The sequence below is a fragment of the Leptidea sinapis genome, chromosome 11 (genome assembly GCF_905404315.1).
Source record: "Leptidea sinapis chromosome 11, ilLepSina1.1, whole genome shotgun sequence".
Lineage (NCBI taxonomy): Eukaryota > Metazoa > Arthropoda > Insecta > Lepidoptera > Pieridae > Leptidea > Leptidea sinapis.
Window position 1 is genome coordinate 747,966 of NC_066275.1, and position 25,844 is coordinate 773,809.

The following is a 25,844-nucleotide window of genomic DNA, read 5'->3' on the forward strand; positions in this document are numbered from 1 at the left end:
TTACAAATTATGGGTTAAACTTAAGGTCGACCTGCGCCGATTACCTTCAAAAGTGAAAGGTGCACATTTTTATAAGCAAAGAGTGAACGAGAATAGATAGTGATGTCCTCCACTGTCACCACAAACTATCTCTCTTCATCATCATTTTCATTCTGCCGCAAAATTAAGGACCACCAAAGAGTTTGTGTGAATCAAAATCATTCGCTGTTCATTTATTAAAAAATCAGTCTAAACCCTTCAGTTTTTTATTACATAAAAAAAATGTTTAATGTGGAGTTGACCCTCTTGCTAAAATTACAGCTTATATTAGTCCGGGCATGCTATCGATGCTATTCTTAACTGTTTGTGGAATACGCTCCCATCGCGCAACAATTATATTCCTTAGCTCCCTGATGTATTGTGGAGCGGGTTGCTTCGATTTGACTCTTCCCTTAATGAGGATTGTATGTAAGGAATTAAGACAGTACCAGTGTGCATTCAAAGTGCCGATTTCTATGACAACTAACTCCGTACGGTCAATACATTAATCCAACAACACCAAAAGGGGTGTTTTTCCAAAGCAAACTTCTGTGAAGCGTTCCCCTTGCCTTCGCAGTACTCGCCAACGTCGGTCCTCATCATATAGTTTTTCTTTATTCGAGTATAATACTCAAATTATAGTAAAACTTTATTTCGAGCGAAGCAACTCTGGGTCTAGCAACTCTGTGATCGCGGAGTAATTTAGGGCCACGGGCTGGACGGCGACTGCATATATTGGCAGCGAGAAGCCTCCTCCTGACAGTCCATAAGCTGTTTGTTTCACTACCTCAAGTGTCTTTTTGAGGTCGACATAAGAGTATTTGCGATTTCTCAATGCCTGGTTCACCTGGAAGCGGTGAGCTTCTGTGCATGGCTTTCTTCCAGACCCAGGCTTTCTACTGACGGTACCAGTCCCTTCAAATCGTTGCCAAGTCCTCTGGACAGTAGAACGACTCACGTTTAGCCTCTGGGACACACAACATTGACTACACCCTTCCACAAATAGCGCTATAACTTTGTTCGCTGTCATCGTTATAGAATGATAGCAACCCTTTTAGAGACAGCTAAAGAATGGTAAACAAGTTACATCCATAAATATTGTATATACTCGTATATTACAAGTAAGAGCATTAACCCTCTTGCGTACAATAGGAGAATTTTTGGGTTTAGTTTCTTCATACACAGGGCAAGTGTGCATTCATTTAAAGTATACAAGTATCGACAACCTATTGATTAAAACCCTGTACATATTTATTTTCTACTAGACAGATGTTAGTTAGTTTTTCTACTCCTATGAATAAATAGGATTACAAAAAAGGAACTGGTATGTTATAGGACTACTAATATAATATTATGTTGCTAGTAATCCGTTAAGCGTTCGACCAGCAACAGCCAATATTATACCAAATGTGGCAATTTACAATTTTCAATGGGTAATTTCACAAATAACCCAATTCACGGTCATTTTATTCAAGTGATTACGAATGTGTCCTTAAATTATTACTCCACTTAAATTGTAACACGCGACCATGCCACCTTGACAGCGATCATTAGGTACTAACCTTAGATATATTTTTACGCATCAAAAGTCGGTAATAAGTGAGCTTATCCACTTAGTTCTTTAGTATTTCAATAGCCGACTGTTAAATTATCAAGGGAGCGACGGCTGGTCCATACGTCAACTCTTGAACGAGTGCTGCTAGCACCTGTTGACCTGCTATTGTTATTAGATCTCTGAAAGTTTTAATGAGATTACTAATTATTGCAATATCATCTCAAAAGTAATGTTCACGAAGCATCTTTACACAAACAATGAATTCCAGCTCTAAAGGATGATGCATCTAATACACAATATCTAATATTCATACAGTTTCTATTTCTATTAGTTTTTATGAAATATTTCATTTTTAAAACGCCTTTTTATTTAAGTTTCATATATTGGATGCAGCACATTGCCAGATAATTTGTTATGTATATTACAGCTATTGTAATTATTATAGATTTAAAAAAGTGCCTATTGAGTTTCTAGTATTTTCTATTCACTAACCGAATCGTATGTTCGGAAAAAGTAGACTAAGATTCGCGCTAAGCGCTTAGTTAAGGCCTATTCGAATGAAGTTTACTTAATTTTGAAAAGATTATATTTGTTTTTTTGCATCACAATCCAGGGAGTCCTCATCCCTATGTAGTGAAGCTTTGGTAAGAGATCAGAACTGGGCCTGGGAAGGCGTGCAAGTCTCGGTTTTTTTTTTATGGAAAAGGAGGACAAACGAGCATACGGGTCACATGGCGTTAGGTGATCACCGCCGCCCACATTCATCATTCATTCCCACATCACATATGTGGTTCGACTTTGCCTCAGAAATAACTTTCTTTGGTGGGACCTGAAAACATCCTTATACAGTTTCTTAAGTAGGCTATTGCTTACATGCTCCGATACCAGCTTTGCCCAATATCACTCCTGTATTTGGCGTAATATCAATTTGTGGAACCAGGAAGCACGGTTGAGACTTGCCACCATTGGGTACATGAGAGAATATGCTACTATTGCCTGCATAAATTATTTAATTGGCATTGTAGGTATTAAAGCACGTAGGTAAGTAAGCCAGTAGAGAACTAAATAGTTACCGATGTCATCGTTGGAACATTAATTGATTAAATTGAACTTAATAGTAGATATCAAAATATCTTTTTAAAATTTTCGTGGTCAGTTACTGATTACTGCCTTGTTAAATAATAAGACAGGCGTCAGATTATCGTTGTAATTCAAATTCAAATATTTTTATTCATTCAGGGTATGATCATTCATTGAACGTCAAAAACTACCACCCAATTGAAAATTTATGCCTCAGACTTTATAAAAGTGAGCAAGAAACTCAATGGTCTTCTTTATCTATGAAATAAATAATTAAAATAAGCCTTTATTGCTGTTCACAAATATTGTAAGTGATACTTAACTAAATATAAACTTAAATCTAAATTATATGGTAAGTTAAAGAGCTTGTCTTTCGACAAAGGGATGAGGGAAGGGACCGCTTAATCTATATAAATTACTAAATATTATTTATAATATATATCTAAATATTATTTATAATATGGTCAAGAAATTAATTTATGTTACATTAACCTTAATCACAATTATTATAATCACATAATTATAGTTTTGAACATTTTCTGGGATCATGTTGTAAAAGCTCATGCTAATAAACTTATCACATCGCATCGCCCACAAAAGAGTCGAGAAAAAAAACTTTGGATTAACTTACCAGCCCCACATTACCGAATAGTTTTGACAACTCACAAAATATAAGAGTCATTATGAGATAATATTACACTTTCACAAAATTTCTCTAAATTATGATTTTCTTCTCGTATTTTTAACCGACTTGAAGAAGGTGCTCAATTCTTGCTGCTTCCCGTGTGGTCGCATTGTAATTTAGTCCAGATCTGACAATGGCATCCATGAGAAAACCATAAAAGTCTTAAATTTGCTACACGTATGTGGATGATAAATTTACGAATAACTCAATATCGTGCCAACCGATTTCGATGATTCGTTTTTTAATTGGAAAGGATATACTTCAAAGGTAGTTTGGTGATAGTTTGGTTGGGTTCTGATTACGAGATCCACGACAAAGTAACGGAACTCTTCAATTCTTAGGAGCAAATTATCGATACTCGGCCGAATCTTTTATATGCTATTAGGATATTTAAGTCATCTACCGTAACGTTGTTATGGTCAAGTAATTTTCGAGGTCAAATATGATGATTGATGATATCAATGGAACTACTTAATGACTTACAGTAAGGGTGTGATCTGTGGGAAAATTTCTGCCTGTAATCAAATTGCAAAGCGCTTACGTTGATTGTTGGATTGAAAAAATTTGTATGTCAACACATATTTAAACAAATTGTTAGTTAGTGTACTTCAAATTCACTAAAATAAAAAATTATATAATAAAAAAAAATAGCTGAAAAACATCCGACTTCAAAAACACTTTTCCAAAACAATAGATATAATATGCACTAAAATGTATAAAATAATTGCGTATTTAATACAATCAAATTAATTAATCAAGTGTTCTAGTTACGATTATTGTTATTTTTGGAGTCGGTGTCAGCCTAGGTAGATTTGTAACTACATATATAGTTATAATTGAGATGTGCTTGAGTCATGAGGAGGCGAGAGGCGAGAGCGGGTCGCTGCGGAAGGACACCGATAACAATAATCGTAACTAGAATTAGATTAATTAATTAGATTGTATAAAAATACGCAATTATTTTTATACTTTTTAGTGCATACTATATCTATTGTTTTGAAATAGTGTTTTGAAGTCGGTGGTTTTTTTGTTAATTTTTTTTTATATTCTTCAATTACGAATAATTTAATTTTGTTTGTGACCCATTTCCGCAGGCAGACACGTAATTTACCTACTATGCTCTTACACGTCGCCAACGGGAATTCCATTGTGGTGCTTCGAAACAACCAATATTCAACTAAGTCGAGTTAGTAAGTCTTTTATTGGGCGATGTACATACTTTAACAACATGATCCCATAAAATGTACCAAACAATTGTGTTACGAAATTTAAAAGAAAATGGAGTGAAAACAATCAGGCTATTTAATTTAAAATGTTCATTGTACGATATTACATTCTTATTTTTTATAAAAAAAAATCCCGCCGAGTTTCTTGCGCCCGTTGATGCCGGTGTGATGCACACTATTTCGAATGGTTGGTAATTTTATGACGTTCAGTGATTTTTAATGCTATTTTCAATAAAGATATTTGAATTTGAGTTCTGTAAATAGTTCATATAGTTCGACGGACAGATGGCTGTTGGGGCAGTAAAGTCCTCAAATGGCGACCACGTACCGGAAGACGCAGTGTTGGTAGTCCCTCCACAAGATAATAATAATATAATAATATTGACACACTTTTTACACAAATTATCTTGCTCCAAATTAAGCATATATAGCCTGTGTTATAGGTTGCAAGACAACGATATATTTAATACAATATACTTACTTAAACATATATAAATACATATAAACATATATAAATACGTTGAAACATCCATGACTTGGAAACAAACATCCATATTCATCATATAAATGCTTGCACCTACCGGGATTCGAACCCGAAGATGGACCGACGATCTGGTCAAGATAGCCGGAATACATTGGATGAGGGCAGCGCAGAATCGATCGTCATAGAGATCTTTGGGGGATGTCTTTGTCTAGCAGTGGACGTCTTCCTGTTGATGATGATGATATCAAAACTACAGTGGCCTTAAGATAAAGAAAAAGATAAGAAAATTGTCTATTCCCGTCTTTCGGCTGATGATGATGATGAAATAGTAAATGGTAAATAGCACAGGACCCGGATACGTCCGCTCCTAACCAATAATGATCTTGGACTTTCAACTCAATGTCACATCGCAACAGTACTTAAATACTTAAAGTGCATAGTTAATTAATTAATAATACTATTAGCCGGCTCCAGTCTCACTTAATCCGTATTTAAATATTATTTATCCGTATTTAATGTAAGAAACTTAATTTTTTGTAACGTTTCGTTTTTTGAGTGCTTAGTCGTAATAACCTTAATAATTTAATATTTTGTATGTTATTATGTACAATTATCACGTAAATTATTTTATGTTTTATTTTATGAGAATATATTTTTTTATGGAAGAGAGGACAAACGAGCGTACGCTCATATCACATTTCTATAACCCGTACGGGTTACCTGATGTTATGTGATCACTGCCGTCGACATTCTCTTGCAATACCAGATAAATGACAGGAGCGTTACTGACCCCTTAGGAGAGTGTACGCGCTTTTTTTTGAAGGTGCCCATTTCGTGTCGCCCTGAATGCGAGGCACAATGAAGCTCATTCCACAACTTGGACGTACGTGGAAGTAAGTTGCTTGAAAACCGCACTGTGGAGGAATGCCGCACATAAAGATGGTGGGGATAATATCCTAATTGGTGGCATGTTGTGCATAGGTGGAATTCTTTGGCAGAAATCAGATCAAACAGCTCTTCGGAACACTTCCGGTGATAAATGCGTTAAAAGACACACAACGAAGCGACGTCTCTACGCAACGCCAAGTGATCTAGCCGTTCATAGAGTACTTAGTCCCCAACAATTCAAGCAGCTCAGCATTGCATGCGGTTACGTGACGAAGACCTCAAAAGGGAACATCCGCTCTCCTGCCACTTAAAAAAAAAGATGGCTCCAAAGACCATCCCCTACTCCACTTGATGATCATAAGTATGCCCAGCGACAGAAACATGATCCAGAGGGCAAATTAGCTCCGAAAATTCCACCTTCGCACGACACGCCATAAGTTAGGTTATCATCCCCACCATCTGGATGTGTGGCGGTCCTCCACAGTGCGGTTTTCAAGGAGCTTTCTTCCACGTACTACAAAGCTGTGGAATGAGATTCCTTGTGCGGTGTTTCCGGGACGATACGACATGGGTACCTTCAAAAAAAGCGCGTACACCTTCCTTAAAGGCCGGCAACGCTCTTGTGATTCCTCTGGTGTTGCAAGAGAATGTGGGCGGCGGTGATCACCAGGTGACCCGTACGCTCGTTTGTCCTCCTATTCCATAAAAAAAAAACATCCCCACGCGCCCTTTGGGTTGTGCATGAAACTTCATGCTGTGCGTGTGCGAGGCTTTAAGGGAAGTACTGTCAGAGAGCGTTGATACAAAAACGGGGTTTTTGTAAATGTTCTTAAACTTAAATAATCATAACGTTTAAATACTAAGAATAAATAAAATTACAATACATTTATATTATAAAGTCAAAGTCATAGATGATTTCCATTTGCATTTGAATAAAAAATACTGGTTCGGTCCTTTTCGAAATTCGAAAAAACTTCACTTATAACCACAGAACAGAGATTACCTGTTCTGTGCTTATAACATCGTTAAATCTTAAGAAACTCAATTGGATGTTGTAATAAATATGAAACTATTTAACCTTAAAGGGATCATTTTATATTAGAGGAGGCAAACGCGCAAGTGGCTCATCTCATGCTAAGTGAACATGAACATGAGGTCGAGAGATGCGATGCCGGCCTTTCAAATAAGTGAGGGTAGGTATGAAATTGTCATGTCAGTTCCGAAATACTGGAACCGGCACAGAGTGCGAGGAGAAAATCTCCTTGCTAAAAGAGCGTTTATAGAATATCATCTTAATAACCAACATCTTATTAATAAAATTCGATTGTATCGCCTTAGGTTACTACCTAAGAAAAAAAAAAATTACAATAATACTTGTATAATAATATAATAATAAGCCATTTATTCCCTAACCCTTATTTAAAAATCCACCAATCAATCAATCTAGTGTAAGTTGGCCTGAGAGCGACATCTCATCAAGTCAATTTCCTAATATGCAAATATTGGGGTTGAGCAGGTTATCAACTGTAAAGTAGATCATGTATATGAAGCCACAACCTGATAGTTGAACAGAGCAAACAGAATTTTATAACGAGGCGGTACTCGAACGGTTAGCTCATTTGGTTAGAGCACCGGCACGGAACGCCGGAGGTCGTGGGTTCGAATCCCGCATCGTTCATAAAATTTTGTTTTTCAAAGGAGAATGGGACTTTTGGGCCTGATGGTTAAGAAGTTGAAATATACTTTAAAAAAAGGGTTTATTTTTCTGATGTAAAATACAAAAAACTAGCTCATTATGCAATCTACAAACCGAAAAAACATTAAATAAAGAAAATCGATTAAAATGACGTAATCGAATGAATATTTAATTGATTAAAATAACATTAAGATCCAGTTGTTTTATTTCAATAAAATTAGTAAGGTGCATAGTTTATGTTCGAATTATTATTACGAATAAAATATATTATTATCTCAGAAATAAACAGAACTGAGCAATTATTTTATTATCAATAGATCGATCAATAAATCGATTTACATAAAAAATAGATACTAGTGAAATCTTTGTTCCTCAACGCTAACTTCACTTTGACAATGACAGTCTGACAGATCATTTCGTTTCTTCGTCATTGTCACTTCGTTTCTTGTTATATTCGTTGAGTTATGCCGATACCGACTTGTTAACTACCTACCCAATTGAATTCCAAGGAAAGTAATTATTGTCTCTAGCAGTCTGTTTTACATTTCATGTATGAGCTATTGAGTATATATTATTCTTATCTGAGCAAATAAAACTATCTTTTAATTTAGGTATACTATATTATATTATCTTATTACGATAATACAAAAAAATGTCGTTACAGTAGTAGATAGGTATACGTAGATAGGTAGGTATTTTTTATCTAAAACAAAAAACAAGGTTGGTAAAAGGCATAAAAGACATTTATTTTCTCAAAATTGATTCCTTTAGAATTCTTTTTGATGTCATTTCTTATACTACTAGATACTACTACCGCTTCGGAAACAAATGGCGCTCTGAAAGAGAAGAAGCGGCGCAAGAAACTCTCCCAGCATTCTTTTTTTTTGCGCTCTTTTCAATAAAAATATACAATATTGTACAGTCATTTCTATCGCTATAAAATAATCACAATCTAGTCCCAGGCTGTCCGATCATTTAGATATTCAGCAGTGGAGTAATAGGATTTACGACAGAGCCATTTTTTTATAAAACATTTAAATTTATTTATAGATAATCCCTGCACAGTGGCTAGGACTTTATTGTAGAAGTGTATACATTTATTTTTTGTTATCACCTGGGCCCAGGAATGTATGGAAGCGTTTCAATCTCCTTTTATTTGGTGGTCCTTTCCAATTGGATATGTGTTAATGTTATCTTAATAAATAAATAACATTTGTATACGAAACCTTTATTAGTTGACAAAGGTTTAATATAATTGTGCTCAACAGTCTTTATAATTATAGAATAATACGATCACGCGACTAGTTTAATAATTAGTATTATTATTATTGATGTATAATAATTATGAAGGACACAGTAATACGAGTATCAATTTACTGTACAATCTATACAAATATTATATACTTAATCAAAACTGATTGTGAAACTGAAGTGGCAGTGGGCAGGGCAGATAGTTCGACGGACAGATTACCGGTGGGGCAGTAAAGTCCTCGAATGGCGACCACGTACCGGAAGACTCAGTGTTGGTAGGCCCCCCACAAGATGGACCGACGACCTAGTCAAGATCGCCGGAATACGTTGGATGAGGGCAGCGCAGGACTGTTCATCATGAAGATCTTTGGGGAGGTCTTTATCCAGCAGCGGACGTATTCCGGCTCATCCGCTATCAAAACTACAGTACAGTGGCCTTTAGATAAAGAAAAAGATAAGAAAATTGCCAATTATTTGAATATTGTTATATTATCAAGATAAAAGTATTGTACGATAATATGCTGTTAATGAATTAATACAAAGTTGTTATGGTAATTATTATAAAGCGTTGCTTTTATCTACAAATAGTAGTAGAACAAAATACGTCCAGTGTTGCCGCCTATTACACCGTAGTGTAATCATTTGTAGTGTGTACTAGTAGTAATAAACTTTGCCACAGTATGCCCCATCTTAATACTCCAACGTGATTGCAGAATACTTTAATAATAAGAATTATTTATTTCTTTCAGACACAGAGAAACATACAAAATATGTTAGTAAAATAACTTAAATTTAATAATATAATTATATATACAGTATACTACAACCACTACGCACATGTCCACCCGTCCAGTGTACTGAATTGTTTCACATCTATTAATTACCTAGTGGTATATACCTATAGATCTTGCACTAGTCCGTAGGCATTTAACCCAACACCAGATGAAACACTAGAGTTGTCAGCCTGTATGTTGTAATGTGTTATTGGCTTAATAATGGAGACTCGAACGATATATTAAAATCCTATTGTATTTAATTTTTTAATTGTAAAATAAAACTTATGTTGTAATTGTTATGACTCTACATGTGTTTAAGTAAGGGGCTATAGCATGAAACCGCCTTTTTATTGAAATAGGTCCTTCGAATTGACATAGAACCTTCATTATTTGAGATTTTTAATTAAAACTTTTTTGAAATGGTACCTATGAACTTCTACTTTAAAAAAATGTGCAGCGTTCGATTATACACTTTCAGTCGTATTTTTTATTCAACTTAGACAAGAACGATGGATAATTCAACAATCCGAGTAATTTTTGAATTCGAGTTCCGACGCGGAACAAACGCGGCAAAAACAGTTCGCAATATCAAAGTTGCGTTTGGAGAGTGGACTGCATGATCTGAATGATGAACCACTGAATGAACGCACCGTGCGATTTTGGTTTAAACGCTTTCGTGATGGAAACTTTGATTTGAAGAACAAACTACGTGGAAGACCGCCCACACAGGTAATGGATAACAATGAATTGAAAGAGTGGTTTGGTGAAAGCGGATCCGAGCTAAACTACACAGGAATTAGCGGCATGGTTTAACGTTACCTAACCAACAATATATTGACCCATTTGCGTCAAATCAATATAATTAAAAATATATGAAAAATGGGAGGAAAAATATGATTAATTATATACAAGTACTAGAATCTTTCAAACATATTTTTGTCAAATTCAAATCTTCTGTTTAAATACCTTGAAATTCATCACAATGACGAATTTGCCTGCTGGCTTGTACGTAACAACGTTTGAAACTGAAATATATTTAAATTTATACTTTTAATTATATATATTTATATTTTTACTTATATTTAAATTTATTCAAGAATTCCGGATCATGATTTACAGTAATTGTAAATCATTGTATATTATATTGTATGTTACAATTATTATATATTACAGCTTTTTTTAGACTACGGTGTAACAGATGGTTACTTACGGTCAGCATACATATCGTAAACATTATTCACTCATACCCTGCGATAGATTGTTGTGTTTCTTTGTATCTATCTCATAATATGTTTAAGATAATTCAATACGAGAAATTTGTTCAAAATCGAGTTGTAGCGTACTTTAGAAGTTATAATGTGTGGACAAAAGAAAAAGTAGTGGTTTCGCCTTTTAAAGACGTGGATATACCGGATGTAACAATCTCAGAATACATTTGGAGCAAGATTCATAGATGGCCGAACAAAATAGCAGTTGTGAGTACAATAATATGAATTAGGTTTTTTTACACGCTATTTATTAGCTTCACTTGTGTGTATGTTTGTTTGTAAACGACTCATTTGTGCGCGATCTTGATCCACTTTAATTTTAAATATCAACCATTATGTTCAACCAATTTATCTAATATTAAGAAATTTTCGAATAACGAAGTGATTTTTTAATAAAACAATACAAATAATAGATTAAAAAAAAGTTTTTATAATTAAACCAAACTAAAAAGAAGAAATATTTTATATTTTTAGCACGGTTTTCTGTGTGTTTTTAGTTTTTTTTAACTCCTTTTTTCTAAATCCTTAATAGATAGTTTTTGTCCGGTAAAGAAGCTCGCTTTGTGTGGGGGTTCCTGTCATGAATATATTTTGATTTTTCTTGAGTCTTGTCTGGTTTTTGACAGATTAATAAGAAAACTTGATATATAATAAGGACCCTTAACATTAATGATATTCGACTTGTTCCATCTACTACTAGGCTCCGTAAAAATTGCTAAATCTTTTAAAGTGGATTGTCTTATATTTTATAATAAACTCCCAAATGATATTAAAATATTATTACCTATTAAAAAATTTAAATGTATCGTAAAAAATATATTAACATCTAAGGCTTATTATAATGTGAAAGATTATTTGAATGATAAAGATATGTAGTTGGAATTAACGTTCTAAATTTTGTTAATGAATATTGTTATACTCATTTGAATGCTATTATAACTTTTGTAGTTCATGTCAGTATGCACTAAATCTAATATAAAAAATTCTCATGTCGCGGTGTATGTAGTTAAACTCCTTCGAAAGGCTTGACCGATTCTCATGAAATTTTGAGTGCATATTGGGTAGGTCTGAGAATCGGACAATATCTATTTTTCATCCCCCTAAATGTTAAGGGAGGTCCATGGCAATTTTTTTTGACATTTTGTTTTAAATTTGTTTGATTATGAGTCAGCATTAAAAATATATACAAATTCAAATTTTCACCCATCAACGATCAACAGTTACTTTTGTATCGCGATTTTAATATCGGCAATACAACATTTGCTGGGTCAGCTAGTAACTTATAAAGTTTTACAGTGAATAAAGATTTTTTTGACTTTGACTTTGTGTATAATAGTAGTATTCATAAAAATAGTTTTTAGTTTACCAACGATGATTACGTAAACGATATTACAATGTGGATTGAATAGTATTATAGTCGTTATTTTTTTGGATTTTATGGTTCACACTTGTCTTGTTTTACTGGATTGTATTATTTTTTTAAATATATATGTTTAAACTTTTGTATAATCAATATGCATGTATTTAAAGTTTATTTTTTGTGATTGACGTTGACGAGCAATCTTTTGATTTTATGTCAATAAAATATTTTTGACTTTGATAACAGAACCAGCTTTCCCCATGACAGGATCATTAAGTTACTAATGTTTGCTAACACCTTATCGACTATTTAATGCTTGAACTATAAGATATAAGAAAAGTAAAGCAACCATGGGTATCGTATTCCAGCCGCCAAAAACAAAAACAATTTGAATTTGAACTGTTGCATTTGGGATTGAAAGGCAGTGGGTGCCGATGTTATTACAGCCATATGAGATTTCATCTTTACAATTCAAATGACGTGAAGTCAGGTTGACGGGCGCAGTGTAATATGATCGAAGTAGACTATTAAAAATAATAATAATATTGACACACTCTCACACAAATTATCTTGTCCCAAACTAGGCATAGCATATAGGTGCAAGACAACGATATATTAAATACAATATATACTTACTTAAACATACATAAATACAAATAAACATCCATGACTAGGATACAAACATCATATAAATGATTACACCTACCGGGATTCAAACCCGGGACACTAACCACTGAGCTACAGGGGTCGTCAATACACCAACATATTACATTTAATACTTATGCTGGCTCACGTTTAGCTTCGCTTCAGCAAATGGTTAGCTATACTGTATATATTCCCTTCAAATTCTTTATCGGATTAAAAACTAAAAATGCACCCTTAGTCCATATTGTCTTTTTTGTTGGCTGCATTTATGGAGATGTTTTTCCATTCTTGTCAAATACGGCCGTTCCCAATATTCAGTCTATCTCTAACTTGAGATAAAAATTGTAACTGTCGTTGACTTTTCTGTTCCAATAAACTTATCGACGGTAACTCACCTTATCCGTCAATGGGACGACGTATAGGTTACCAGCGATAGAAGTTTGTATGGAAATTGCAATTCATGCGTCCCAATATATAACGATAAGAATGATTTATCGGGTATATTGGGACAGTTTCAGATTATTGAAAGCTAATTACTGACAGTAGAAGGTAGTTATTTATCTCTATCTGTAGAAAGTATATTGGGAACGGTCGTTAGTTGCCAATGCAACTATACAATAAATCACGCAATCGTGATTGTGAAAGAATCAAACAAACATTTATAATTTTGTCAGCGAAATATTTTTATCTACGAGTTTTGATTCATTTAGCATTTTGTTTATTAACCTTGAAATGATAATAATATGATTAGAATAATAATCGAAGTGAGTTTTCTTATATTCCAACAAATACCTATGATCTAAAACTAGTTTAGCTCAAGGCACAACCAAAGTGTTTGCTTAATAGAACAACAGTTACTTAATACCTATTAACTGAGGTTGAAACTGGTTCTTGAGATTGTTGGCTGCGGTTTTGTTCGTACTTGTCATTGTAGATACCAATTATTTTATTATCTTTTTTACCACACAGTGTCTACAACATACTAGAAGTATCCACTCAGAATCAAACCATGAATATTTAAAGTGTAATATTACAATTAATTATCTAATCAATAAGCCTCTTGTATAAATGTGAAAGTTTGTATGGATGTATGTTTGTTACGCTTTCACGCAATAACTACTGAATGGATGTTGATGAAACTCTACAATAATATAGCTTACACATCAGAATAACACATAAGCAATAGTTTATAAAGATATTGTGTGAATTATCTGAACTATAACCTGCCATCTGCGAGCTATTCAGGCGTGCGCCGTTGAAATCGTTGGAGTAATATTTATCTTAAATAGTCCTAAGAAAAGCCCGTGACAGCATATATATTATCATATTTTCTTTTTATGTATAAGCCATTATCACTGCAATAGTGATCGCCATAAATACAATAAAAGTTGATAATTTATTGTAAGATAGCGTCCACACGGACGATGACGCGGGCAGCAGCCAGTCTACTATAAGATTGGGAAACATAAGAAGTCCGCTCCGGTGGCACCTACGCCATTATAAACTCCCAACAAAGTATGCGTCGTAGTTGCAAAATTTAAGACTAGATTTTTCACACCATAGGCTTTTTTTTCAGTTTAGTTTTAATAAGTGCTCCCTGTTGTTCTATGTTTCCTTTAAATAAAACATTTTTGAAGGATTAAAATGCGTGTGAATGGAACTGTGTTTTTACATTAAATTTTTACGTAAAATTAAATTTTTATTTTAATTACAGATATCGGTTTCAGCAGGGACTGCAGATGAAATGAGTCAAAGATAGTATTTGTCATATTTGTCATTATGAAGTACATATAAGATATAATTGTGACAAATACTGTCATTGACTCATTTCATCTGCAGTCCCCCTGCGTTTTAATCCTTTAAGTGTTTTATTTCAATGTGTAAATATAATAATGTTTCCTCACAGTGGGAATAACCAAACGGTTCGCACTTGTATCGACTTAAAATGATAATTCACTGTTCACATCCGTGACCCTGAGAATCCCCGACCATTGAAATCTGTAAATTATTTTTATGGTATTATTATTAGACATTGTTTTGTAACTGCTACCTTAACCAGTTCTTTTTGTTGTTTTATAATAACGGAGTATATCGAATAGATATTATTTCTTCCAATTTGTAGTTTTACTCTGACTGGTCAGCTTTTTGGACTACTAAATTGACTTAAATTTTTGTAACAGTGCATCTACACTGCAATTGGTTCTGAGCATACCTTTTGATTTTACTCCAGGTTTTTCCGATGGCCGATCGTCAATGACAGTCCTTTGCCGGGTTTGGATGACCGCGTATGAGTTTTTCTTGAGCATACCAGCTCGGTATAAATTTGAAAACCCTTCGAAATATGTTGCCATCTCCATTGCAGTGTTAAAACTCTGTTGGTCGAAGGGGACTAAATGACACCGTTATTAAAGGTTCTTGTTTGAAATGTTGTCGGGCCAAATTTGCTTTTTGTATGTGAAGGGTTAATGGATCTGTTACAAAAAAGTTGACCCAAAATAGAGCAAAAAATTAAGAATTATGTGAACAAAAAGAAGGAGACACCTGAGATAGAAAATGCTAATCCAGAAATAAGGCCATTAATAAGGTTTTATGCCCCGAAAATCCCTGTGCAAAATTTTTTATTAATATTCTAAAATACACTTACTGTATATATTTACAAGTATTTAAATTTGTAATATAATGCGCTTATGTTTTACATTTATATTGTATAAATAATTATAAAATACATTACAAACAATTAATAAATTATATATATAAATAAATATACTTATAATAAATGTGTAGAGATCAAATTTCTGTACAAAGAAAAAAAATGCGTAAGACCGAGTCAGGGGGATGTAAGAAGAGTCAAGAAATAGAACAAACCTCGATTTTTTTGATTTTTTTTTCTCTGACTGTTTGTCTGTTTGTACGGGCTAATCTCTTAATCTATGAAATTGAAATTTCCATGCATGATGATACCTTACATCCCCGGTCAATATCTCAGATACTTCTCATCCCGGAAAATTAAAGAGTTTTGGTGGGACAGTTAAAAACCTATAGTTACTTATATATAGCGTAGTACACAACAAATTAAGCACATAATTTCATAAAATTTGGCATGTTGATACGTTATATTACCGGTCCATATCTTAGATACTTTTATCCCGGAAAATAAAAGAGTTCGAGTGGAACAGTTAAAAACCTGTACTTACTTATATAGCGTAGTGCACAACAACTAATACTCATAATTTTATAAAATTTGGCATATTGATACCTTATATTACCGGTCAACTTAATCTAAAATACTTTACATCCCGGAAATTTAAGGAGTTCCTGAAAAACTAAAGTAACATGTATATCTTAGTACACAAGAACTTATGCACCTAATTTAGTAAAACTTACTTACTTACCACATTGATACTTTATATTGCCGGTAAACACTTTAAATACTTTTCATCCTAGAAAATTAAAGAGTTCCCTTGATATAGTAAAAAAACTATAGTAGCTTATATAGCTGAATGCACAAAAACTTATGCACCTAATTTAGCATGCTGCATGCTTGGCATGTTGATACCTTATATTGCTGGTCAACGTCTTAGATACCTTTCATCCCGAAAAATTACTTAGTTCCTATGGGAATGTTACAAAACTAAATTAACTGCTATAGCCTACTGCACAATAACTTACGCACATAATTTAATGAAATTTGGCATGTTGATACCTAATAGCATTGCCGGTCAACATCTTGGATTCTTTTCATCCGGGCAAATTAACGAGTTCCCGTAGAAAAGTAAAAAAACTAAAGTTTCTTATATAGTACACAACAACTTATGCACCTAATTTAGTAAAAATTGTCAAGTTGATACCAAATATTGCCGGTAAAACAATGTGTATTATAAAACTTAAAAATACCATTAAAGTGACGGGTTCCCGCGAGAAAATAAAACAAATCGAAAAACAAAAATAAATCTATTGTATGTGACGGACGTCATTTTCGCATGAGGCACCTGAGGAGCGAGTGCGTGAATGAGAGTGATCTGAGGGCCTTCAATTCAAAATCAACTTTTAATAAGCGATGAGATTCCGATGCAGTTTAGTTTAGGTACCTAAACTGAATCACTAAAATTCGTACCAAAGGCACTTCACCTTTTACTGAATGGCACTTGGATCGCTTATAAAGAATGAACGAAATAAATTTGCCTGTGGTCCGTGGTGTGAGAAAGAGATGACACAGTCGTTGCATAAGTTTGTCTCTCTTACTCGAACCATATGCGTTGCGATTCAAAACCTAAAATGTTATGATTTTAGCGGTTTTTTTGCGTAGAAAATACAAAAAATACATTTTAATATTACGCTTTATAGCGTCAAATTATAAACCATTAAGCCCTTTTTGTGCTTATTAAATAATAGGAATATAAATAACGCACCTCTATTGATGTTTTTCTATTTGTTTCGACGCTTTAACAGCTGTAACAATCTATGTAGACGTATAAATTATCTAAGGGTTAGAGTAGCGGTACAATATTTTTATATTTGTATATATTTTCTAGGGCAATAGTACAAACTCCGAAAACGCAGTGAGAGAAAATTATTTGTCTGTTACATAACTGATAATTGAGGTGATATCGTCTCTGGCCGGTACAGCTGGCCTCTGATAACCTCACCTCTGACTTTTGGATAAAAGTTGAGATATTAACTATTGAAGGACAACTTGTATCAAACTTGCCACACCTAACCTATTTCTGTCTGCTTAACTTTACCTATTTAATGTGTCGTTGATGAACACTTACAAAATCTTTTCAAAATAATATATTTTGGTTCTAAATGGTGTAAGGCAATTTAGATAACCACCAAATGAAAAACTGAAATAGATGATATTGTGTTTTAATTGCAGTATGCAAGCATTATATACTACAGCTATAAACATATCTTTATGATAGGGGTTATAATATAATAGGTACTTCGAATTGACATAGAACCTTCATGGTTTGAGATTTTTGAGTGAAATTTTTTTCACATGGTACCTATGTAGTTCTTCTTTTAAAAATGTGCAACATATTATACATTTAACACTTTTAGTTGTATTTTTTATTAAAGTGATCGAAAATATCAGTATTTTTTGAATACGAGGTCCGACGCGGAACAAACGCAGCAGAAACAGCTCGCATTATCAATGTTGCGTTTGGAGAGGGGCTGCTAATAAACGCACCGCGCGATTTTTGTTTAAACGTTTTCTTGATGGATATTTTTATTTGAAGAACGAACCACGAGGAAGACCGTCCAGGTGAATAACAATGAATTGAAAAAGATAGTGGAAGCCGATTCAAGTCTAACTACCCAGGAATTAGCGGCATGGTTTAACGTTACCGTACCAACAACATTGACGCATTTGCATCAAATCAATAAATTAAAAAAATGTGAAAAATATGTGCCTCATGATTGCGTGTTGAATCAATACAGAAATGAAGAAATATTGGATCGAATTACGACATGCGATGAAAAATGGATTCTGGCTGACTCCAGGTCAAATGCCGCAACAGCAAAGCTTACCAATAAAAAGGTAATGTAACTGTTTGGTGGTACCAGCATGGTTTTATTCACTATAGCTTTCTTCAATCTGGTCAAGCAATAACGGCAGATACCTTTGCCGAACTCCAAACAATTATAGCAAAGTAGCAGTGAAACAGCCCCGACTTATGAATCAATCTTCACCATTATTATGAGAGACCTCTTACAGCACGAGAAACCGTTTCAACTCTACAGGAACTGCAAGTAGAAATCAATCATATATAATATGATGAATATGGATGTTTGTTTACGAGTCATGAATGTTTATATGTATTTATTTATGTTTAAATATGTATATTGTAGTAAATATATCGTTGTCTTGTACCCATAGTACAGGCAATGCCTAGTTTGGGGCAAGATAATTTGTGTAAAAGTGTGTCAATATTATATTATATACATTATTCGTCACCCTCCATTTTTGCCAGCCCTTGCTCCAACGGACAACCATATTTTTCGTGATTTGGCCAATTTTCTACGTGGTAAAAGGTTTTCTTCTCAGGCAATACAAAAAGCTTTCACACAGTTTGTCGAATCTAGATCACCACATTTCTATCGCAAAGGCATAATTAATGACCTTCCTATTAGATGGCACCATGTATAGATAATAATGGTAATTGTTTTGATGAAATAAATATGTAAAATTAAAAAAAATAGGAAAAAGGTTGACCTAAAGGCCATCCCTGCAACTTCCCGCTGATTCTAAATTGTATAACGATTTTGAGCTCTGTCAGCTCAAAAATATAACTAATGCTGTTTTGAGCTCTTCGAGTTCAAAGACTTAGCTGTTCTATGTTTTTGAGCTGGCAGAGCTAAAATGTTTAATAAAACACTATTTTTTTAATCTTCAAACGACAGTAACTATTTAAGGTAAATGAATCAACTGATTTTCACGTGGCTGGCACCATTCGACGCAATTCTAAGCCTCATGAAGAATCGTTGAATTTCAATTGATCAAACTCTGAAATTCAAAGTAATTCCGAAAAAACACATTTTTCGGTTTTCTTTCATCATGATCGATTCAAACGATTTTGATCGGCTTGGTTATGATCAAAATGGTTTTTTTGATGATGATAAGTTTTTGAAGTTGTTTTTGATTAGGTTTTGAAGTCGATCGGTATAGCAGTTTTAAAGTTATTCTAAAAAACCTACCGGAGTTTTTAAAATCTACCGGTTCAATCTAAGTTTGGTCCAGCCCTTTCAAATGGCGCCAAATCCAATGAAATTATGCAAAGTTATAAAAGGTTTACATACATCTATAGGATATATACTAATAATGTACCTAACTATAACCAACAGCAAGCATTAGCAACCTACAAATAAGACTTAAGGATATGTATAACAGGATTAAGTAGTGTTCATAGCTCGAAATGTTATACTTTCACCACAAAACTTGTCTTAAAACACCATGTTTGCGAGTTTTCTGCTTACTCTTCGCATTAAAATAAAAATAATACTGAGCCGTAATGCATTGTATTGGAGAAGACATTTTATCACTCACCGTCGTGAACGAGTCGTTATCTCTTATGATACAAACAGTTCAAGCTATTAGCAAAGAATATAATACAACAAGTACTATTAGTTTTATTTCTTTTTCGACCTTCACCTTGCAAAGTGAATACGTACAATTCAAAGACACTAATTATTCTCTTTACAAATTGCATATATAATTGATTGTAATTATTTTGTGGGGATTAATGACGCGCAATCTTTGAGTTTCTGATTGTTGTATCGATAAAAAATAAGCATCAAATTATTATTAATAAGCAAATATCTTTAAAAAAATATACAGCTGAAGAACATGTTATTGATTTTTAATTTAAGTAAAAGACTGAGCGGGTCACGTTTGGTATCATCATAAAACTACTGGTGTAGCCTAAACGAACATCTTCTTCTTGGCTGCGTTCTTCATTTCTGAAGGTCCTGTCCGTTATTCAAGGTTTTCGTTGGTCACTTAATACTTCCACTCCTTACGGTCCTCGGCCTTCCTTATTGCGGTCGTAAGTGGTGGGCCAGTGAATGTCTTGATCTGTCCGACTAGCGGCTAGTTGATCGTCCGCGTGGTCTCTTGCCCTCCACCTTGCCTATGACTATCAGTTTGGATTATTACTGGGAAGGCGTCGGACAATGTTGCCAAAATACCCCAAGATCTTTTGATAGTAGATTGTGGACAACCTAATACCAATGCGGAGTTGCTCCAGGATAGACTTGTTTGTTTTCTTAGCCGTCTACGGTATTCGAAGAATACTTCTTCAACACCACATCTCAAACGCGTCAATCTTTTTACTCTCTGGCGCTCGGATCGTCTCGTACGCCTCAGAGCCATAGAGGAAGATTGAGAAGACTAAAGTATACACGAGTCTCTTTTTGGTTGTATTAGAGATCTTCCTGCTTTGTAAAATTTTGATCAGTTTGCTCATCGCACCTTTGGCAATTTGAATTCGTCTTCCGATATCGAGTTCACTCCCTCCCTTGTCCGAAAGTAAAGTTCTGAGGTACACAAAATCGCTTACGAATTCCATATCGGAAAGTTCGCAAATGCTAACGAGTTTACGAGCCCTGTTGATTAGCATAGCTTTTGTTTTAAAGTGAACGGATAAAACGAGATCTGATAAAATTTTGTAACAGTATTAAATCAGCTTGTTAATGCATGGCGAGTTGATATTGAACAAACGACGTATTTGTTTTTAATTGAAAAAAAAAAAATTATATGACAATTATAAAAATATAAACTGACATTTACTTACAGATAAGAAGCACTGTTATTTTTGAGATTCGCAAAGGTACTCTATCTGTCAATAGGTAATTGAAATGTAAGTAAACGTAAAAGGATAGATTTGTCGACGTCTAGTAAGTTAAACTAAGGATAGATAGGTTTTTGAAAACGGCCGTAAGACATTCACGTACACTAGTTAGGTACTACACGTATATTTCTTTTGTTATTGCAAAGTAGCAATAAAGAAAAAGAGAGACTTCTCTCTCTATTGGACTCTTTAAATGCTTACCTAAAATGTACTATATGTTGGACAAAACCGATACTATAAGGGGAAACGGTCTACCTAACGGTAATAGCAAACCGCTGCATATGAACATCTGCAATAGCTGAGGTAAGAGCACGATCTTACTGTTCCCAATATTTTCGGAGCAATCTCATATTGTTTCGGCTACAAAACCTATGAAATGCAAATGAAAATATTTAGTAAATTTTTGCTTAAAGCTTGCTAGAGCACCTAAACAAACATGTTTTTAATAATTAAATAAGAAGTAATTTGGATTGACTACAGGATTATCAACGATTAGTGCAGGTATTAAGCTTACTGAAAACATCTTTGACATCTAGGAAGGGTCCAAAAAGCATTGGAATTTCTTGTGTTTTGTAAAATGTCATTGCATGCACAATGTTCTTATTATTATTCTTAAAACATTATGAATTCAAGATAAAACCTTTTATATCTAATATAGCTCTTGGAGTAAAGTTCCGCTGGGTTCTATTCTCGGTCCTTTCTTGATCATAATTAAGATTGTTCTATTTGCTGATGATACTTCCCTTATCCTTACAGTTAAACACCTTACAAATATTATTGACGACGTAAACAATGCACTGTTAAAGATGGTACGTTGGTTTGAGGCGAATAAATCTTCTTTTAAACAGTAAAAAGAAACAGAAAGATTAGAGAGTACGCTAATGCCACTACGGCCAGATAAGGTATATTTCAGTTTCCCCCAAAGTATCATGATGTACAAGTATCTCGCTATGATTCAAAGATTTTAAGCTTAGGACACAAAGTTAACATTGGGTATGTCGACAATAAAAAAAGCGAAACTTACATCTACTCATGACCTGATGTCTGATTATACTGTCTGACACTGGTTCAGTTTTTTCCGCTGCAGAAGAAAGCTGTTCGTCACATCAGCTTGGTTATAGACATTCTCTTGGGGAAAAACTTTAAGAAGTAAAATATCACGCATTCACTCCATATCGGGTTGACTGCGTCATTGAAATCAATATTGACTGTTTAAAGTTCACACAAATAAGTATTACTGCTTAATTGAATCATTTTTTAATACATTGTTTTTTGTTTTGTGATTCTAAATTCGATGTGAGTGCGTTATCGCCTTTTGTGTGCCGTTAGTTTTTATCTATTACTACAGGCTAGGAATGGATACTTAGCGTACTAATCATAATTACTATAAATAAACATTTATTTTTAATAATCTACAGATCAATAATGTATTGATCTGTATGTAATGTGTTCCAGGCACAGTTGCCAATTTTAGTACTCAAACATTCAATATATTGTGTCTTTGGTTGACATCTCTCATTACTCTTGTATATGAAGCTGATCACACATACAGTCGGTGTCCTGTACACACGTCTTAAATTTGAAAAATCGGTCCAGCCGTAAGGAAGAGTTCAGTAACATACACATGAACAGGATAATTATATTATATGGACGGAATTGAGAATCCAAACCAATCTCAAATTCACTGGAACATACAAAAAAAAACATCAAAATCGGTCCAGCCGTTTAGAAGGTAGTTCAATTGTGAATCTACACCATTCTCAAATCCACTTGAAGACACACACCAATCTCAAATTCACTGGAACACACAAAAAAATCATCAAAAACGGGAAATTCGTTTAGGAGGTAGTTCAATTGGAAATCTAAAATCCCTCGAATTCCCTTGAACTCACACAAAAAATTTCATAAAAATCGGTCCAGCCGCTTAGGAGGAGTTCAGTTACAACAGACGCACACAAGAAATATATATATAAAGATAACAACTGACGTCACAATTAATCAAATAAGCAACTGCAAACTGGCCTTCACTCTGACATATTACAATATATATGTTTGAAAAAATCCGTTTTTTTTTTGGTCAAGGTAGATTAGTTACAATAATTGAATTTAGTTGGTACAAAGGAATTGCTTGTAACTCATTCTAGTTGGCTCCATAAGTACATAATAGATAGTATTAAAAGCAAATGTATAACGCGTTAAAAAAAGTTCATATATTGTTTCTAAATAAATGATTTCGCGGATGGGTGTGTTTTGACTAAGATGTAAAAAAATACTTTAGTTAAAATATATAAATACAAAATTTAAATGCATTGTAACTTTACTATTTCAAATAGATATACAAAACAGTTTTATAGAAAAATTTTTAAATACAAAATGCAAAATACTTATTTTGGAAATAGGTACATTGCATTAAGTATTTGCATTTCAAATATATGCATTTCGAATAATTCCCACACTGGTTTTTGCGCCGTATTTACACTTATATTATCATAAGCTGACATTAATTAGTATTCTCCAAAATAAAAACCAATTTATATTAATTGCTTTGTACCAGCCAATACTAGTATAATAAAAAAATATTTGCTTTTCTTTTATTTCGATGAGCACTTCTTCATTCTTTAATTTATTTTTTATTATATCTTACTATAAATTTATACAACTACATTAAATTGAGTGCTCTTTTCTAGAGCATACTCCTACCAAAAACTCTATAACACTAATAAAAATAATTTGTGTTTAAAGGTTTGCGGCGTCACCGACAGAAAATATTCTTACAATCAGCTGTATAAGGCGTCCCAATGCTTAGCAGCAAATTTGAGAACAAAATTCAAAATAAAGGACGGGGATATGGTTGCGGTTATGATGCCGAACCTTCCAGAATATCCAATTACAGTACTTGGGATACAATCAGCTGGAGGAGCCGCTACTACTTTAAATCCTATTTATACACCATGTAGGTATTTATTTATTTATATTTTATCAAAAAAAAAAAAGTCCTCGAATGGCGACCACGTACCGGAAGACGCAGTTCGGTACGCCCCCTACAAGATGGATCTGGGGATCTATGGGGGAGGCCTTTGTCCACCAGTGGACGTCTTCCGGCTAATGTTGATGATACATTATTAAATGTACAACTGGTAAGACTCACACCATTTTCCAAAAAACAAAACTATAACCTGTACGTATATTTCTAATTCTGGACTTATCACATGCCTTGCCGCGTGCCACAAGAGCAAACGAAAACAAACAAACTCCGTGAGCTAACAATTAATTAATAAAAAGATAAAAAAGTATTAAAATACAAGTCAAAATAAAATACTTTGAATATTTCATCACATATTGGTAAAATTATCTTATTCATTTTTAGCCCGACATAACGTTTCGTTGCCTATCTGCCTGCGTCTGCCGTAACAATTCTATAAAATACTAGCAAACCGTTCTCTCAACTCCGATTACGCTGAATTTGATAGTAGCCTGAGTAATTGGTTATTTTTTAAAGTCACAGCCCTTCTGGGATTAATTACACATATTAAATTTCAAAACAAAATTTATGAACGATGCGGGACTCGAACCCGCGATATATGATGCAATATTCTGATGCAATTTTTTTTTTGAATAGGGAAAAAAACCATCTTAAAAAGCTTTTGCAATGTGAATTAATATGCACTTACTTCCGTATTAATATTTTTCTACAACTTAATAATCAACTTGTTTCTACTTCAAATCAATATCTTGTTACGATTTATGTGTTTGCCACACAGAACGGTAGGTTCAAATCTAACTTATCACATACCATTATTATCCAAAAGTTGTGAGTTTTTTGAATATACCTACATGCCGCTAATTTTTGTCTTTGATCTCTCCGTCTCTATCTTAGCGGAATTTACACTTAAGAAAACCCATTTGTTTAATAGGCTATTGTTTTATTTTTTCAAATATTTTCTTAAATAATCGTAAAGATTCGAATACCAATTGATAATTTTATTTCTTCAAAATAATTCCACTTTATGGTAAGAAAAATTATTGTTAAATTTAAATGATAGATAGTCGCCATGATCGTGACGTCATAATAACATCAACAAAGAAACGTCAAATATGCGATGCAATCGCAAGTAAGTATCGTTGGTGTGTTGCTAAAATCAAATAGTTTTTGCTATTGTGACCTCACAGAACGGTGGTCGGCGTTTTCGGTCACGTGACATACAGATAATAAAACTATGATTTTCATTTTGAAAATATAAATATATCTCAAGTTTTTATAATAAATTAGTATTGAATTCGTATTTCTAATGGCAAAAACACTAAAGAATACATACTTTCATATTTTACTTTTAATAGAAGAAACTGGCCTATTATGGGTTTCCACCGATAATGATTCCTAAGATATAGTTATTTTTGGAGGCAGTGTATCTTAATTAAGAGTGGCATACAATTTTTATTCCAGCCGTAGCAATAACGAAAACTTTATGAACAACGCAGGACTCGAACCCGTGACCTCTCGCATTCCGTGCGAGCGTTCTTCCATTGAGCCAACAGTTCGAGTGACGTAACGTTCATGAAT

At 33.7% G+C, this 25,844-nt stretch overlaps 1 protein-coding gene across 1 annotated transcript in view; it reads left to right on the forward strand.

Moving 5' to 3' along the window:
* Nucleotides 1-10,911: 10,911 nt before the first annotated feature.
* LOC126966678 (uncharacterized) overlaps nucleotides 10,912-25,844 on the forward strand; it is a 46,124-nt gene continuing 31,191 nt past the window's right edge. The window contains exons 1-2 of the mRNA XM_050810830.1: nucleotides 10,912-11,134; nucleotides 24,026-24,236. Of these exons, the coding sequence (XP_050666787.1) occupies nucleotides 10,949-11,134; nucleotides 24,026-24,236 (397 nt within the window). The 5' untranslated portion in view covers nucleotides 10,912-10,948. The remainder of the gene's footprint in view (nucleotides 11,135-24,025; nucleotides 24,237-25,844) is intronic.